Source organism: Lytechinus pictus, chromosome 3, assembly GCF_037042905.1.
Source record: "Lytechinus pictus isolate F3 Inbred chromosome 3, Lp3.0, whole genome shotgun sequence".
Classification (NCBI taxonomy): Eukaryota; Metazoa; Echinodermata; class Echinoidea; order Temnopleuroida; family Toxopneustidae; genus Lytechinus; species Lytechinus pictus.
Genome location: NC_087247.1, coordinates 82,040,596 through 82,060,765, shown reverse-complemented (window position 1 = coordinate 82,060,765; position 20,170 = coordinate 82,040,596). Strand labels below are relative to the sequence as shown.

Sequence of the window (20,170 nt, the reverse complement as noted above, 5' to 3'; positions counted from 1 at the left end):
TAACTGTGATATACGAGTAAAAATATTGTCTTAAACATGATTTCTAACTAAATACATCACATATTGGTCGTGGAGTTAATAAATGCTGTACTTTGAAATCCAAAATGGCTGCCATAGGTCCTAAAAGTATTGTGTACATTGTAACTGAGACATATAACTTTGACAGAATTTGGCTTTGCTTGACTCTAAATATTGCATATAATTGTGAATTGTGAAATATTGTCTAAAACCATGGTTCCTACCGAGATATATCATATCATGTGTAAGTTGATAAATGCTGCATTTTCAAATTGAAAATGGCCACCATAGGCCCTTATCGTAAAATATACAATTTGAGTGGAGATAAACAATGTTCACAAAATGGGCATATGGCAGCCATTTTGAATGTTGAAATACAGTTTCTATCACCTAAATTGCATAAGATATGTTATATTTTGTTATAAATCATGTTTTCAGACAATATTTCACTCATACATCACCATTTGGCCAAGCAAAGCCAAATTCTGTTGAAAATTTGTTCCCATTCACATTGTGAATAATACCATAAGGGCCTGTAGCGGCCATTTTGACTTTCCAATACCAGTATTTATCACCTAACTGGCAGAATAAATGATATATCTTAATAGAAATTATGCTTTCAGACAATATTTTACTCATTGATCACTATTACGTGCATTTATGGTGCTCACTCCTGTGATATTGGTTTCCCACTTTGCATTGTACATAATACTGTTAATGTCTATGGCGGCCATTTTGAAAGTCAAAATACAGTATTTAACACAAACTTGAAACCTGAATGATATATTTCGTTAGAAAATATGTTTTAAGACAGTATCCCATTAATTTATCACATATATATGCATTTTAGTGTTCTCTCTTGTGATTTTTTTGCTCTTCTTTCTCATTGTGCATAATACTTTTAGGGCCTTTGGCAGCCATTTTGAATATCAAAATAAAACATTCATCACATACATGGCATATTAATAATATATTTCGTTAACAATTATGTTTTTAGTCAGTATTCCACTCGTTTAATCTTAATAATATGCATTTTAGTGATCACTCTTGTGAATTTATTGGCCCCCATTGCCATTGTACGCAATACTGTTTGGGCCAGTGGCGGCTATTTTAGATATCAAAATACAGAAATGTTTCCATATATGATATAATAAATGATATATCTCTTTAGTAATGATGATTTGCATACCCAGTATATTACTTTGTTCATACATCGCGATTTTTTGCACTTTTGTGCTAATTTTTTATGAAAATTAGTTTTCCTTATTCATATTGTACATAATAGAGTATGAGGGCCTTTGGAGGCCATTTTGAATATCAGGAAAATAAATATTTTGTCAAAAGTTATTTTTTCAGAGACTATTTCACTCCTGCCACACAATTTCATGCATTTCATAGCCAATGTGTAGACAATTTTAGGATTTTCATGGGTAATTTGCATATTTTGGCGGCCATATTGGATTTTGCCAATTTGCGGAAAATGCTCAAGGTTACACGAGTGGCATCATTCAGATTCGGAATCAGCACCCTCGAATTGACAAGAAACCATCAAAAAATATTGTATATAAAAAAACAAGGTTATGCCTCTTCTATCCTGGACTAATGTACGACAAACATAGTCTTAAGGCTTGGTCCCACTGTACTTACGGATGCAAAGAGGATGAAAAACGGAAAAGAATCTTGCCATCCATTGGAAAACGTTATGTATCTGTTGTAATCTTTGCATATGTTTCATAATCTATATCCATCGAGCATCCGTCCACTGTAATTTCATTGTTAACCCATTTTGTCCGCTGTATCTGTTATATGCTTGTGTCCGTTGGCCAGTGGGACCAGGCCTTTGGTCTATGTATTAACCTTATGAGAAGTTTCATTTGCAATTATGATAAGAAATCAATTTACTGTTTGAATCAATTGATTTATGACTTCAACCAAAGTAGACGGTGACTAGCTTCAGTTCTGCTGTAGTTACTTGAGATATCTTGTCCAGGAGATGAGCTCAGTAGCAACCTATCTTGAGAGTTTGACCACATACAAACTGTGAAAATAAAATAGTAGCAGTAGCTTTTATCCAAATCATTCAAAATATTGTAGCATTAAGTAAAATCATGGAGGTAAAAAAGTTGGCGCGAAAACAAAATGCAAATTAATTCATATAGCTTCCACTTTCTAAAGAAGTTCAAATAAAAATTGGGTGTTAAATTTGAAATGTTTTTCACAAATAAATTTGCATATTTCATTCATAATAAATAAAAAATAATTATTTTCAGATTTTTTATTATATACTGGCTTGTAGTTTATGTGGTAAAGAATATCCGTGCCAACTTTCTTCGCGATCACGCGAACGGCGGCCAAGATAAAAAGGGGGGCAATGATGGCCCCCCAGTCCTCAATACATCTCAAATAGCCCAGTCCTTTTAGGGCAAGGGTTCTCAAACTACGGCCCGCGGGCCGGATCCGGCCCACGGAGCTTCTCAAACAGGCCCGCGAGACTCTGCTGGTTTTTTTTTTAAATCACTTTTAAGTCACAATATGAAACATACATTGTGTATCCATGTAGCCCTAACCGTAATAAAAGTAATGGCAGTCAAATTAATTTGACTTTTAAACAAAATTTAGTGGAGTCATTACTACTTTCTTATTAGATGACCAGTGCTGTTCTCACCATGTTTGGATCTACATACAGGTGCCAAAGTGCATTTTCCACAATGTACATTTTAAAGAACTAACTCATGCCGAAGTACTGTTTTCAAAGTGGGGGGGGGGGGGGAGTTGGCCATGCAAAAAATTACAATCATATGGTAATTTTTATGTTTTTGTACATGGTTTTGGAAAAAAGTGGGGGGGGGGGGGGGGGCCTGAAGCCCCCCGCCCGCTTCCGCGGCCCCTGCTTTACCAGTGAACATTTGCACCAGTGCCTTCGTCTGGCAATTACACCTTTGGTGCCAAGTGTCAAACATCTTGTTGCTGACAGACTGTCACTTTTCCCACATTGAAAGTGACTAGGAGACTGACATCCTTTTTAGAGTCTACAACAGACATGCTCTATTATTCATTCTACTTTGACTACAAAAAATATTGATACTTCAAGACATTATCTGTCTCCCCAATACCAGGTATGTATAGGTAGATAAAATGTACTACAATTTTGTTATCATTAATATTGACTCTCGCTGTATTTTGAAATCTTTTCTTATTTTGCCTGCATTCCATATGAAATTGTTATAAATTTTTTGGATTAATTGCTCCTATAATAAGGGCCAGCTTGCACAAGAGAGCATCTAGGACCCCGACCGCAAGGGTCATTGCGCTTCGCGTACATTTTTTCTAAGTATCCACTTCACCCTGGCCCTTTCAGGTTTATTTTTAGTCTCATCTGGCCCTTCAAAGAAAAAGTTTGAGAACCCCTGTTTTAGGGTTAACCTGATGGAAAATGAATAATTTTGCTATAACACACATTTTCCATAGACTCCTGTGTAAATGTGTGCTCAGTCCGTAATGGGTGAAGTTCATCATAGAAGCAAGGGTGATGCTGATCTGTAAGTTATTGAAGGTTTTCTCCTAGAATAATAAACCATTCACTTTGCATCCTTCTAACAGCTTGCTAAATCTTCCTCTTACCAGTAATTTAGAATGCAGGCCTGCAAAGAATTCATCATGAGCATATTTTTTCTTTCTTAGCATATTATAGATCTTAGCATAATTCTTCTTCAAATTCAGTCTTTGAATTTACATTTGCTGGATCCAAGACAATCAGCAGAGGTTTTGTTTTTCCATTCTTCCTCTACATCACAAATAATAAGTGAAATGGAAGACAGGATTCTGTGGTTTGGTTCATTCTGTCACTTCAGACTGCTTCAAAATGGCTGCTTTCAGTCTTCTTGGTGGCAGAGAAGACCCTTTCCTACATTGTTGACTAGTGCTATTATCATTAAGAAATTTCTCTGTTGATATATCGCTAAAAATATATTACCGATATTGATAACTATCGACAAAAGAACATAATAAATACGCATTATTTATGCATTATAGCAATGTCACAATACTCACGTTGGTCAAAATTAGTATCTGCTACTGTACCAAGAATGCTTTAAAATCCGCGTTCATCTTTTAACAAACATATTTAGCATAAAAATATCCTCACCTTTCACGTTATTAGCATTATTTTAGGGTTGGATGAAGTTTTATTGATAATATGGGGGCTTTTTGGATATCGTTCTAAGCAGTCAATGTCTTTCTCCTTGCTGCCATTTTGATATCGTGCTGTACATCTTCAAACGTAGAGGGCAGCAACACACGGCCGTGTACTGCCTTCTACGTTGGTGCTTCACTAAAATTGAGCTTGCGCTTGTGAATGTTTTTGAATGGAGTCGAGTTCAGTCACGATGTTTGGATTGTCATTATTATAGCGAAGTGATGTTTTGTGGCTAGTAACTAAGTATTCGTATTTTGTTGAGATTTTGGGGTAATTTCTGTAGCTGTTCTGTGCAATTTGAGGAAAATTATGTTTTCCGTGATTTTCCGTTTGAAAAGCCACTTTCAAAAGGCCATTTCCATGAAATCACGGAAAATCAGTGTCATGTCCCTATATAATAGCGGGTATTATCACAACGAGAGAAAGGTTATTGATACTGCTAAGTGGGTAATTATCGACAAAACTATCGATAAAGAGGTTATCAATAAAACAGCACTATTGTTGACAGACCCTTAAACTTAACTTTGACCTAATCAAGGGATGGTCTCTCCAGCAGTCTATTCCTGTCATGGCTCTAGTTATCCTGACATCTTTTTTGTCTCTCTGCCTTATGATAACACCGTAAAAAAAACTGCCAATGTTAGATCTCGGTGCTGCCAGCTTGTCTTAAATTTGTCTGTCAGGCAGAACAGTGTATTGGTTATGGTCTTGTTTTGCACAAAGAGACAGTAGAAGAGTTCCAATGAAATGCACACACCGTTGATAAGAAATCAATTTATGTAAATTAAAAGGTACAGCGAACAGTTGCTGAGATACAATGTACTGATACATGAGTCGAACGTGTGGTCAAAGGAAAGGAAATCGATTCCACTCCTTCCTGGAAACACCCAGTTATCTTGATAGAAATAATAAAATTAAAAATCTTACTGTCAGGTTGAGGACCACTTTCAAGATACTTTTCTGCTATTGTGAAATCCCCATTGCAGACATACAAAGCTGTACAAATCTCCGATTTTGTTTGCCTGTATTTGGTGCAGAGTTCCTGTAACAAAAAGAAGGAGTAGAAATAATGTTTGTAGATCTGTTTCTCAAAGGGTCAGGGGCTTCAAATGACAGCAAAGCAACAGCCACATTCCCTCCCCCTGCTGTGATATTTTTTAACTCTATTTGTTGACCCGTAAACCCTGTGTGTTGCATTATTGTAGCAGCTCACAGTGAACCCTTTCTGAGTGGTATAATACTCGATGTAATATAAGAGGGCTATAACTTTCATCTGAACACTTGAAAGGAAATGTTGTGTAGTAAACTTATAGAGTGTTTTGGACTTTCTTGTCATGTATGAATTTATTGGATTAATGATGTAACAAAGCATAGTAAATTAGTTTTCCAATATTTTTCTTCTTTCCTTTTTTTTCTATCATTTATGGCCCTATCTATTATGGTTCTTGTGTCAGAGGCATTATTTGTTTGTCTTTGTCCCAATATCATGATTCAAAATCAAGTTCCTTTGATTTTGCATCACTGAAAATAAAAGAGAAAATACTAAACTACCTGTATTAATTTCATGTAATCTGCCATCTGCTTCTCTACTTGCATAGCTTGATCTGAAGGTTGATTCATCTCTGTATCTAGGCAAGAAATCAAGATGTAATTCTAACTAATATTGTATTATTGCTGTAGACAAATGGGAGTGTTTGAAAAGGATTAATGAGCCCTACCATTGCCTACTGGGCGATTCCATCTGTGTCGTACGGGACATTTTGACAACAATTTCTAGATTCCTTGCCGAATGCTTGAGCAATAAAATATTCTTTTTTGTCAATGATAAAGGTACAGTGGGTAGTCATTTGAAAAACTAATAACCAACCCAAAACAAGTGGAATGCCTCTGGCGGTCTCACCTGCATCACGCGATTCAATATAGCAGCAGTGCTGATTTTGAAAACTACTTTAACTTGCACAAGATGTTCAGTGATACTTGGTTACTATTATTTCCATGCTTTACGAACTAGACCAATACACTTACAGAGATATGATGGTAATTCGACAAATACCCCCAACGTGGCCAAAGTTCATTGACCTTTGACCTTGATCATGTGACCTGAAACTCGCACAGGATGTTCTGTGATACTTGATTACTCTTATGTCCAAGTTTCACAAGTCAGATCCATAAACTTTCAAAGTTATGATGGTAATTCAACAGATACCCCCATTATGGCCAAAGTTCATTGACCTTTGACCTTGGTCATGTGACCTAAAATACACACAGGATGTTCAGTGATACTTGATTACTCTTATGTCTAAGTTTTATGAACTAGACCAACACACTTTCAAAGTTATGATGGTAATTCAACAAATACCCCAATTTGGCCAAAGTTCATTGACCCTAAATGACCTTTGACCTTGATCATGTGACCTGAAACTTGCACAGGATGTTCAGTAATACTTAATTACTATTATGTCCAAGTTTCATGAATCAGATCCATAAAATTTCAAAGTTATGATGGTAATTCAACAGATACCCCCAATTCGGCCAAAGATCATTGACCCTAAATTACCTTTGACCTTGGTCATGTGACATGAAACTCAGGCAGGATGCTCAGTAATACTTGATTAACCTTATGTCCAAGTTTCATGAACTAGGTCCATATACTTTCTAAGTTATGCTGTCATTTCAAAAACTTAACCTCAGGTTAAGATTTGGTGTTGACGCCGCAGCCGCTGTCGGAAAAGCGGCGCCTATAGTCTCACTCTGCTATGCAGGTGAGACAATAATTAATTTTGGGTAAATTATAGGTGAAAATGCCGTGTGTCGTATGGGACACAGAAATGTCCCGTACGACACGCAACATTTTAAGCTATAATTCACCTATGGATGACATATTTTTGTTGGTTGTCAGTTTTTTGCATGTCTACAAAGTAGTACTTTAATATTACCAAAAAGCAAATTGAAGTTCTTCATTCGTTTGGACAGCAGGTTGAAAAATGTTGTGAAAATGGCTAATTTTTCTAGCATGGAATCGCCCTACTAGGTCTGGGTGGGAGTGTAAAAGCTATGAGAATAAAAGAATTTTGATGTGATTTCATTGGTCAAAAGTAGACCCATGGTTTTAACCGTACCTGTAATACAATGTGCAGGGGAGGACAGGAAAGAAGCCTGTTTTCTTGGGTAAATGACCTTAATCAATAAAAGTTAATATACATGTAAACATATGAATCTTAGTTTGGAAGAGATCTTGCACTTGATTTATACATGAACTCATATCTTAGCAGTTTTAGGTATGACATGCACGTACAAAATGTTGCATAATTTCAGAAACACGTACAAGCAGTAGTAAATTAAGTCTCAACAGATTCACAAAACATCAAGAGGTACTCCGGGCTGAAAATAATTATATCCAAATATTAGAATAAAATTCAATGAGCAAAATGCTGAAAATTTCATCAAACTCTGATAACAATAAAAAAAAATATTGAATTTAAAGAGTAACAGCATTTTGTGAAAATATTGTACAGGGCTGTATGTACACCATGAATTAGGTGGGCAGATGTCACATCCCCACTTTCATTCTTATGTTATTACATAAAATCATTATTCCATATTTTCATACAGTACATGTGTGTAGGATATATCTCCATTATACAATATATAAATGCAGCAATTAATATCTAATGCATTATAAGATTTCTCAATCTATTTTGTTTATAAATTTCTTGTAGGACAAAATTTGAATAAACATAATTTTATGAATTAAAACACAAGGTGGTTCACAAACCACAGGTCTTGTCTGATTTTGCAAGTCATAAAATATGCAATATGATCTTTTGACCCCTTATGAACACAAAAGTGGTATTAATCAATGATTATTTCTACCAAGTGCAAATAAAATTGATGCAGAAATAAAGAAATGAAAGAAGTTGAACAAAGGCTTGAAAAAAGGATGGAGACCACCTCATATCATTTGACATTTTGATCCCGTCCTCATGAGGACACAAGTGGTATTACCAAAGGATCATTTGTAATAAGTGTAAACACAAAATAGATGCAGATATAAAGAAATGAGTAATTTGAATTTTTTTTAAACATTTTGTAAAAGACCAACGGGAAAAGTGATCATTAGGTCTTTGCTAAACTTTGTTCAGGTGAGACAAAAAGAGAAGAAAAGTGATTTTAAATATATGGAGTACAGTTGTGGGTCAACATTCATTTAAGAACTAAATAATTCCAATGACATTTTTATTTGCACACCATTTAAAAAATATTTGAATAATCTTGAAAACAAGATTTGAACCAAAGTTTCTATAACAAATACTCAGCTGATAGAAAATGTGAATTTGCATGAAACTGGCTTTGTTGTATTATGTATCTTATTAGCTTACATTTGTGATTAATTTATAAATTCAAGAGATGTATTGGTTTCACAATAGACCATGTACTTCTTTTTGTGGACATATTTTGATCCAGCAAAGGACCCCCTAAGCTTGACGTTTCAAAAATTGTATTCTTATCGTCTTTAGGAGAACAAGCGAAAGTTGTAAAAGTAGGCTATATAAAGTTTGTCAGTGTGCCGTGTTTTATAAACTGAAAATTATTATTTGAGGCATGATACAATTTACGCAAATCACAATAAGCTGTGATTTCTTGACTTGGGTAAGCTAAACAGTAATTTTTTTTTATAAAGTTGCTTACTTGCTGTACATCTTGTTCTTTTCATTGGAAGGACATCACTTGTTGTATCATCTGAAGCTGACGAATCAGAGATTATTTCTGGCCCTCTTCTTAATTGCCTTGAAAATCTTCTATAATCATATGATCAATAAGGAACTTTCAAATTCTTTTTGAAGAAAAATAACACCCTTCATGCCAATTTTCTACAAACTATCTATGAATGAAACAAAATTCTAACTCTAAATGAAATCTATGTCATTTTCACCACATTGATACTAAGGCATATAAATATAAGACAAACAATAATACAGGTTCATGGGCTTGATTTTTTTTAAAGCAAGCTTTGAAGCTTGAAAGTTCTCAAGTAATATACAAGCAAAAGAATTAAGCATTTTCCCTGTTACCTCAAGAGATCAGTATTGAGTTTAAACCTCTATTACTTAGTCATAATCTATGTAAATTTTATCAAATTTTAAAGTACAGTAAAGAGTTGTAAACTTAAGAAAGAGAATATGTTAATTACTGATGTTCATTGTATTAGCTAAGTTACAGTAATCAGCACCTTAAAAAATGTGATAGATGATAAACAAAAATCTCAAAAATGTGAATTTTTGAAGAAAAATTTATGAATGAATGCTGCACTTTCACCAAAATCTACAAAGTTGTTGAGAAAAGTATATTGAGGGTATGTACCCTGCAACAGGTGTCATGTGCTTGTTATAAAAATGTCAGCACTATTTTGTTAGAGTAAATGCGTTTTTGAAGACATGAAAAATGTGCTTGACCCTAACAAGGCCAGGCCTTTTGGCCGTTCTCTTGCAGCAGAGGGGGGAGGGGTCTCAATCTACCCCCCCCCCTTGGCTACCAAGCGAGCGAGCACCGCAAAAATGGGCTATAGAGCAGTGTGAGTAATGTAATCTACAAGGTTGTATTTTTTTCCCCCTACTGAAATACATTGGTTTTCTTATATGAACTATAATAATTCATGCATAAATCATACTTTTGCACTGATTCACAAAATAATGCTTCTAGAATGCTAATTTTCTGATTTTATTGGCTTTTTAATTTCTTATGTATTATATTTTTTCACCAAATTTATTGCAGAACCCTTTATGAAGCATTTGAAGTTTGTGAGCAACATGGTTGAAACACATTGTGTGTGGCAGAATGTTCACACAAAATATCAAGGGGGGATTGATGCAATCCCCCTCCCAGCCATTTTAGGGCTAGGGTTTTTATATCTTCATTATTCTTAACCACTCTTCTATTTATTCAAACTTGAGGTCATATTCGTCATACTTTGCACAACTACAGAGTTAAATATAGTGAAGCTGTAGAAGCATTTAAAAAGTCCATGGGTCCATGGATTATTTTCAGCTACCAATATAGATATCAAGTTTACAGTTAAAGTGCAGATCACAGAAAAACTCAGCTGATACCTACATGTATAACTGTTCATTCATTGTGATGTCAATGAACATAAAAAATGGACAAAAACATAGCTGTGGAACACCCCTAATTAGAAAAAAAAGTGCTTCCTTTTCATGTAACCAATCTTGTATATTGCTATCTTATTTCATGAAGTCTGCATTTTGGTAAGACATTTCCATTTCCACCATACTTTTTTAAAACCACAAATAGTATACAGTGACAAATTAGAATCAGATAAAATTTTAACATCTGCAAGAAATAGGGGACAAGATGATGTCTTGACTGCATACAATCCGAGTTGATGTCTTCACTACAGACAGATCATATAATGTTCTTCTCGACCCTTAACAGACTGAACTATTTTGATGTATATAAAGAATTGGAGGGGCCTGAGGGGCCCACCCCCTCCCCTCAGAATGCATAGCTATCATTGCACAATGTATTGCATCACAACATGTATTTTGGGGGTAAAAATGCTTGATCTTACCTTGATTCTACTACATGGTGCTCATTGGTATCTACAAAGACAATTAAATTCATCATTAGTATTACAACCGAAAAGTGAATATCTGATATTTCAAAGAATACATTCAATAACTCAATATAGTTATAGTCTCTCATAAATAACACGCCATGTATAGAGTATACAAATAAATATTTTTACAACTAAAAATCTATATGCTAAAGATCTAGTTCCCACTGTCATGATTCCCATCACGATTGAAATGGTATATAGTATCATGTAAACAAGACCTTCATAAGGAATGTAATTGAAGGAGATAAGGCCTTTACAAGCAATATTACACAAGGAAACGAGGCCTGAAGTCATGAGGAATATGAATGAAGGAAACGAGGCCTTCATAAGAATGTAACTGAAGGAAACAAGGCCTTCATAAGGAATGTAACTGAAGGAGATGAGGCCTTCATAAGGAATGTAACTGAAGGAGATGAGGCCTTCATAAGGAATGTAACTGAAGGGGATGAGGCCTTTATGAGGAATGTTACTGAAGGAGATGAGGCCTTCATGAGGAATGTAACTGAAGGAGATGAGGCCTTCATAAGGAATGTAACTGAAGGAGATGAGGCCTTCATGAGGAATGTAACTGAAGGAGATGAGGCCCTCATAAGGAATGTAACTGAAGGAGATGAGGCCTTCATAAGGAATGTAACTGAAGGAGATGAGGCCTTCATAAGGAATGTAACTGAAGGAGATGAGGCCTTCATGAGGAATGTAACTGAAGGAGATGAGGCCTTCATAAGGAATGTAACTGAAGGAGATGAGGCTTTCATAAGGAATGTAACTGAAGGGGATGAGGCCTTCATGAGGAATGTAACTGAAGGAGATGAGGCCTTCATAAGGAATGTAACTGAAGGGGATGAGGCCTTTATGAGGAATGTTACTGAAGGAGATGAGGCCTTCATAAGGAATGTAACTGAAGGAGATGAGGCCTTCATAAGGAATGTAACTGAAGGGGATGAGGCCTTCATGAGGAACGCAACTGAAGGGGATGAGGCCTTCATAAGGAATGTTACTGAAGGAGATGAGGCCTTCATAAGGAATGTAACTGAAGGAGATGAGTCCTTCATAAGGAATGTAACTGAAGGGGATGAGGCCTTCATAAGGAATGTAACTGAAGGGGATGAGGCCTTCATGAGGAACGCAACTGAAGGGGATGAGGCCTTCATAAGGAATGTAACTGAAGGAGATGAGGCCTTCATAAGGAATGTAACTGAAGGAGATGAGTCCTTCATAAGGAATGTAACTGAAGGGGATGAGGCCTTCATAAGGAATGTAACTGAAGGAGATGAGGCCTTCATAAGGAATGTAACTGAAGGAGATGAGGCCTTCATAAGGAATGTAAATAAAGGGGATGAGGCCTTTATGAGGAATGTTACTGAAGGAGATGAGGACTTCATAAGAAATGTAACTGAAGGGGATGAGGCCTTTATGAGGAATGTTACTGAAGGAGATGAGGCCTTCATAAGAGGAATAATAATAATAATAATAATAGAACAGCTTTTGTATAGCGCATTACACCTTATAAAGGTCTCAATGTGCTTTAGGGGAAAAAAAAAAAAAAAAGATGAGGGAAAGGCTGCTGGTAATGCTTGGTTAATATTCTTTTAAGTTAAATACATATGTTTTCAATGCAGATTTAAATTGCCCAATTGTATCAACTTGCCTTAAATTGTGTGGGATACTATTCCATAGTTCCGGCGCTGCATGCGCAAACCCCCTTTCGCCATAAAACTTTGTCTTAACAACAGGTACGTTATTTAAATCCTTATCAAGTGATCTAAGATTTCGAACAGGTTCATATTTTACAAGTAACTCTGATAGGTAAGATGGAGCCATTTGTCGAAAAAACTGAAAAGAGAGTAGTAAGATCTTGAACTTAATACGTGACCTGACAGGCAACCAATGCAAGGATCTTAATACAGACGATACAGATTCATATCTTTTTGTTTTGGTAACAATCCTAGCAGCCAAGTTTTGAATGACCTGAAGTTTCTGGAGTTGAGTGTCTGGTACTCCATACAATAGACCATTGCAATAGTCTAAGTGGCACATGACAAAAGCATGCACCAGCCTTTCAGAGGTATCTCTATCAACATACCGTCGAATTTTCCCAATGTTATTCAATGCATATGACACAGATCGACATTTAGATTTAATGTAATTTTGCATAGTGATATTGTCATCAAATGGGACACCAAGATTTCTTGCTGTCTTAACAGGAACAACCTCAACACCCTCAATTTCAAAAGGGCGCAACGGTACATGGGGTCAAAATCGAGATTTTATATGCATAATCTCTGTTTTCCTACTATTCAACTTAAGGCCATTCAATCTTGAAGGGTATGAGGCCTTAATGAGGAATGTAACTGAAGGAGATGAGGCCTTCATAAGGAATGTAACTGAAGATGAGGACTTCATAAGGAATGTAACTGAAGATGAGGACTTCATAAGGAATGTAACTGAAGGAGATGAGGCCTTTATGAGGAATGTAACTGAAGGAGATGAGGCCTTCATAAGGAATGTAACTGAAGGGTATGAGACCTTTATGAGGAATGTATCTGAAGGAGATGAGGCCTTCATGAGGAATATAACTGAAGGAGATGAGGCCTAATAAGGAATGTAACTGAAGGAGATGAGGCCTTCATAAGGAATGTAACTGAAGGAGATGAGGACTTCAAGGAAAATAAGATTGTTGGTTGAGTGGGTAGCTGGGTAGTGCAAATAGGATTGACGTAGAACAGTGGATAACCATAACAGTCTCATACTAATATACAGACCCTGACGCACTACAGACAAGAAATTAAATCCCGGACCCCTGATGAAGAGAAATGAGTAGTACAGTACTTTTGTAGCTATCAGCAACACTGAAACAGCAGTCCTGACCAAAAATTGCTATTGCCATTTCATTCATACTATAACTTTTACAATGTGAAAGAAAAGGACACGCTACCATAAATAAAGTACCCTGCGTCACCGCCGACATACTCTTGTATGTGTAACGTTTGTACAATATTGCACCAATTATCCATCCCTTTCTGGCATACACATACATGTAACATGCTCGGCATAGATGCAGTTTCACACCAGCCGACATCAAGCAAATTTCCAAACGAGTAGTTGTTCGCAAATGTCATAGTTAATCTCTCAATCATATTTCAAGGTCAATATGCCTGCCACCTTTCCAAATATCACAAAACGAACGGCTTTATTTCAGAATCGATGTCGACATCATCGTTCAAATCATCAGTCAGACATTGCTACGCCTGGCTCTGCCATAGTTCTGGTATGGACTGAAGTGGGCTACCAAAATCAGGCGAACATGCTGTGACCAAATTGGTGTGCTGCCATAGGCAGATATTTTGGTCATTTAAGTTTAGTCCATATCTGGACTATGGTAAATCCAAGCATGCCCAGCAAAGTGATGTCTAAATGAAATTTTGACAATGACGCCAAGGTCAAGCCAAAATACAGCCGTTTTTTATTGCGTTAATCGGAAAAAGTGATGGGCATGTTGATCTTGAAATGTAATTGAGACTTGCTATGACATTTGTGAACAATTACTATAGATGGGAAAATTTGTTCAAAATCGGCCAGTGCAAAACTGCATAAGTGCCCCATGCTCACTATGGATACCAAAGAAACATATGAGATTACCCAATTTAAGTGGTGTCTTCACAGGAGTTTTTTTCTTCTTGGTTGATAACAGATGAACTACAGTCGGCTCTGGTAGAGAAGACAAATTTCTTTTTCTCGATCTAAAAACAGAAATATAAAGAATATAATCTCCTCACTTTAAATAGAAATATATCCTAATCAATTACATACATGCAGTCTTGCATGCATCAGTCTATTACAATCAGACTATTAAGGATGGGAGTCATACTAGCTGTAAAGGTACTGGAAAACAATTTTCATGTTCATGGATAAAATAATTTCATATTCATAACAAATGGGTCATCTGACAAGATCTATATTATGGGTTAAACCAGGAAGAGGCCCCAAAGTTTTTATAAGAAAAAATTGAGCAGCTTGAAAGGTAAACCAATGAAAACAGTTTTAGATTGGCTCCAGCATGCAGATATAATAGATAATAGATGATGCACGGGTTCTCCACCATGTTATATTGTCGTTGTGATCTATTGCACTTTACTTTCAACCAGGCTTGATGAAGACAATGCAATGCAGGATGTACAGTTCATACATTTATTGAAGATTATGAATAAGTTGATGATGACAAATAATACAAGTAAGTCTGATGGTGACTATACTCTGATGATGAATGTAATATAAATGCTGCAAACTGATGTAGCATACTCTACTTTAGCTCTAAACTCAATCTCTATTATATCTGCATGCTGGAGCCAATCTAAAACTATAATCTAAACTCTATTCTGTAATCTAACTTGGGTTCAGAAGCGAACTCCTTTTATATTGGTCTGGTCAAGAATCTCTACAACAAACAGGTGTTGGTCAACCTTGGACGCTTGACCAAAATATTCTGTACATCATAACTTTACTCTGACTTGGGGGAATGGACCTTTTAGTGAGAAGCAAGAATGTGGTCAATAAGAAACACATAAAACAAGTGTGCATCACAAGATTAGCTGGAAGACGAATTAGTAATACTTTATGAAAGTTGGAATTGGTAAACATATGATTTTCTGTTATACTTCCTGTAAATGTGTTGATATATTATTGAACATGTGATATATGTCTTATCATCACATAACACTATCATATAAAGCAAACAGAATTGAAATCAGACTTGAAATGATGAAGAAGCACTTTGAAATTGTGGGCGACAGACACCATGGCCGGATGAGCGAATGAATGAATGAACAAATAAATAAATAATAAAAACTTGTAGAAACACAATCGACAGATCACCTAATAATAATAATAATTAAAGTTTATAGCTTAAATTATTTTCAGGGCTGAACAGTTTATATGAATTTGAGAATGTTATTTGTATATCCAAACCATTTTTAAGAATCAAAATGAGGTTTTTTTTAATTTATGTTGTACAATGCACAAGGACAAAAAAATATTTTGTTTTAATAGTTACATACCTTTTTGTGAGTCTGTGATTGACTGTATACTCAAATTAAACACACAAAAAAAACTTAGCTGACAATATTCAAATGAATTCAAACCATTAAATCTTGACATGCCAACAATTACAAAATTGATCGCGAAAGGCTGCCACAACTGCAACAATTTCTTCCTATTTCTTTTTTGTTTCTCATATGAAGATGCATAAATTTTTGATGTACGATTTTTTGGCCAACTTGAAGTTGCAAATAACGAAAATTCCAGTACAATATGGATAGTTAGCAAGTCTGCACAATATCATTGCATGAAATGTTTGAATCTTCATTAGATTTGTTGTGGCCCAGTGGATTAGTCTTCGGACTTTGAAAAAAAAGGTTGTGGGTTCGAATCCCAGCCATGGCGTAATTTCCTTCAGCAAGAAATTTATCCACACTGTGCTGCACTCAACCCAGGTGATATGAATGGGTACCCAGTAGGAAGAAATTCCTTGAATGCTTTGAGCGCCTAGGCAGCCCAGCTAAAGCCGGGGTAATAATAATAGCAGGGCCCGCTGGGAGAACAGTTTTCGGAACTGAAGCGGCTTCCCTGGGTAAATATACCTGTATTATTATTATTATTATTATTATTTCAAATGTATATTTCTTTAATCTTAAAAAATGTTGTCACAATTACCCAATGGACTTGTTTACATCCAATTCCTCTGGTTGCACATAATCATTGCCAATTCCATCAATTATCTCCATTGATGTGACCATAGTATTTTTTTGTTGGACTGTGGTCTCCTCATCTCCATCATTTCTACCAATCTGGAAGACCTCATCCTCAACTTCATCTGTCTGCATGCTGTCATCCTGTCCATCTAACTGGTTGCCATCATCCACTCCATCTATCTGGTTGCCATCATCCACTCCATCTATCTGGTTGCCATCATCCACTCCATCTATCTGGTTGCCATCACCCACTCCATCTATCTGGTTGCCATCATCCACTCCATCTATCTGGTTGCCATAATCCACTCCATCTATCTGGTTGCCATAATCCACTCCATCTATCTGGTTGCCATAATCCACTCCATCTATCTGGTTGCCATCATCCACTCCATCTATCTGGTTGCCATCATCCACTCCATCTATCTGGTTGCCATCATCCACTCCATCTATCTGGTTGCCATCATCCACTCCATCTATCTGGTTGCCATAATCCACTCCATCTATCTGGTTGCCATCATCCACTCCATCTATCTTGTTGCCATCATCCACTCCATCTTTCTCGTTGCCATCATCCACTTCATCTTTCTGGTTGCCATCATCCACCTGACCGATCCGGTTGCCATCATCCACTATATCTATCTGGTTGGCATCATTGATTTCATCTGTCTGTATACTATCATCAATATTAGCCTCAGGCTTTTTTAATTTGCTATTTCTCCCTTTTTTTCTCCTTGTATCAATTTTGTTGTCACTTTGCACTTCTTTCTCTTGCATTTCAGCACGTTTACTTCTTGTTGTTATTGTCTTAGCTGAATCTTGTGTCTGTTTCTTAGAATGTCTTGCAGATCGCCGTACTATGTGATCCTGTGAAACAGGTGGGTCTTCTTGCACTCTCTGGTTCTCATCAAAAGACTTTCCTAAAGAGAAAAACCATTTATATATATATATATATATATATATATATATAATAAACACAAGTTCACAAGGTTGACTGGAGGTTCATCAAATTTAATTGCAACTCTGAGTTTCACGCAACCTACGTGAGGTGCGATCTTCAGGCAACTGATAAAACTTTTCAATACCATTGAACAATGCATGTCGCTAAACAAACACCCAGAACTCGTTTCTAAAATGCCACCAAAACAAGTTTAAGTTATGCAATTTCAAAGACAATCTTCCGTAATCACCATGCACGCACATCGTATAATGCAGTGACATCACCAATACTAGTGATGCAGCCTTTATAGGCATAATTTTCATTTTCACTTTCATTATTATCAATTCTATGGCATCTCATCTAATTATCGATTAATCGCGGAGTATCGATTATTTGAAAAACATTTGAAAAACATTCAAATTATAAAAACCTCAGCGCGCACTGGTTACCTAGTTTCCTGCGCCCAGTATGTGCGTGTTTGGTGTAACGCGCTTCGCGCGATCGCGACATGCATTGTTCAATGGTATTGAAAAGTTTTATCAGTTGCCTGAAGATCGCACCTCACGTAGGTTGCGTGAAACTCAGAGTTGCAATTAAATTTGATGAACCTCCAGTCAACCTTGTGAACTTGTGTTTATTATTCAAAGCTCTTCCTGTGAAGGACATCGAGCACTCTATACAAGGATAGAATTCCCGAAGTATATATATATATATATATATATATATATATATATATATATATATATATATGTGTGAAGTTATACATGTACTACAGCTTTGACAACTCTTTTATATTTAAATATTGTGTGAAAGAAATGGATGAAGAGAACAATGGTAGGCGTAGCTTAAATCAAGGTTCCCCAGAGCTATCTACCCTTTTTGGATAATTTGGTGATGCCGAAAAAATGTCTCTGCCGGGAATCGAACCCGGGCCCCCAGCTTTGAACGCCGGTGCCTTAACCACTAGACCACAGAGACGGGTTAGTGGCTAGGGCGACCCCGATCCAATTGACCGTCAGATAGACAGATTTTCGACACCATACCAATTATAATTTCCTTTGTCGGGTGAAGGTGGGTTTTGAACAATGACAAATTATCCAAAAAGGGTAGATAGCTCTGGGGAACCTTGATTTAAGCTACGCCTACCATTGTTCTCTTCATCCATTTATTTCACACAATATTTAAATATAAAAGAGTTGCCAAAGCTGTAGTACATGTATAACTTCACACATTTGTATACTTTCTCCCATACGTGTACTGTATCAAAGCAATAGCTTTGATCCAGCTGAGGCATGGCGGATTGTCATTGTTCAAAACCCACCTTCACCCGACAAAGGAAATTATAATTGGTATGGTGTCGAAAATCTGTCTATCTGACGGTCAATTGGATCGGGGTCGCCCTAGCCACTAACCCGTCTCTGTGGTCTAGTGGTTAAGGCACCGGCGTTCAAAGCTGGGGGCCCGGGTTCGATTCCCGGCAGAGACATTTTTTCGGCATCACCAAATTATCCAAAAAGGGTAGATAGCTCTGGGGAACCTTGATTTAAGCTACGCCTACCATTGTTCTCTTCATCCATTTCTTTCACACTATATATATATATATATATATATATATATATATATATATATATATGATGTCTAAAGAATTAAGGCATGGACGCTACATTAAATGGCTAGATTTCGGCCATGGCTTTTATCAGGCCTATATGCATTGAAACAAAACAAAACAGAACAAAACCATACAAATAAAGTCGTAATAACAACAAAGTATTTAAGGGTAACAAAAGGTACAGAACAGAAGTGTAACAGTAAAATAACAAGAAATAACAAAAGAGGGGGCAATGAATTAAACGAATGCCAATTCCAAATAATTTTATTCTCCAAATTTTTGGGGGTCCTCCCTGTTCATCAGAGAAAAAAACAAAAATTATTTGTGTGAAATTATCAAACAAGTGTGATTCCTCTGACAGTCCTGCCTGCATTATGCAATTTTATATAGCAGCAGTGCTGACTTTGAAAACAGCTATTGAATACCGTAAGTAACGGTGTATTAACCGCACCTGTGTATTAACCGCACCCCCAACTTTGGACTAAAAAAAATAATAATAAATAAAAAAAATAAAAATAAAAATCCTTCTCACATTTACATGCATGTTTGAGGTACGAAGAAACAAAAACTAAGTTAAAGATTTCAAAGTATTCAAAGAGATTACCAGTATGCAGAAATCTGCTGTTCTTGATCAATTCATCTACAAATGTTAGCAAGAAAGAAAGGTCCCGCCAATATTGGCCACTTACACACTCACTCACCTCACAGTCACAGTGTACACACACACAGCACTGCCGTTCTTGCCCGGGGGGGGGCACTCAGTACATAATGCATAGTGGGTATGTGCCGCGGAGGGGACCCCCGTTTTTACACTCAAATTTCGGTTCCAAGGCATAGCATTTTTGTCTTATTGAGAAAAAGAACAAAGAAAGCCGCTCCTAAGCATAGCGTTTTCTTCTTATCGAGAAAAAAGAAGAGAGAAATCCGCTCCAAAGCTTCGCAAATTTTCCGTTTCGCCGTTCCAGCCGTATTGATCTGCTATACAATGAGCCGCAATTTTGGTGAAAAGCGGCCACAGAGCGCTGTCCGA

General features: G+C 36.5%; 1 protein-coding gene across 1 annotated transcript; it reads right to left on the bottom strand.

Moving 5' to 3' along the window:
• Window positions 1-900: 900 nt before the first annotated feature.
• LOC129256618 (uncharacterized) lies at window positions 901-17,510 on the bottom strand. The gene is made up of 7 exons (XM_054894777.2): window positions 16,557-17,510; window positions 14,487-14,587; window positions 10,800-10,830; window positions 8,903-9,012; window positions 5,765-5,841; window positions 5,141-5,255; window positions 901-2,056 (listed from the first exon to the last, which is right to left on the bottom strand). Exons 1-7 carry the CDS (start codon window positions 17,366-17,368, stop codon window positions 1,938-1,940), a joined length of 1,365 nt encoding a protein of 454 aa, XP_054750752.2. The 5' UTR covers window positions 17,369-17,510; the 3' UTR covers window positions 901-1,937.
• Window positions 17,511-20,170: the final 2,660 nt, after the last annotated feature.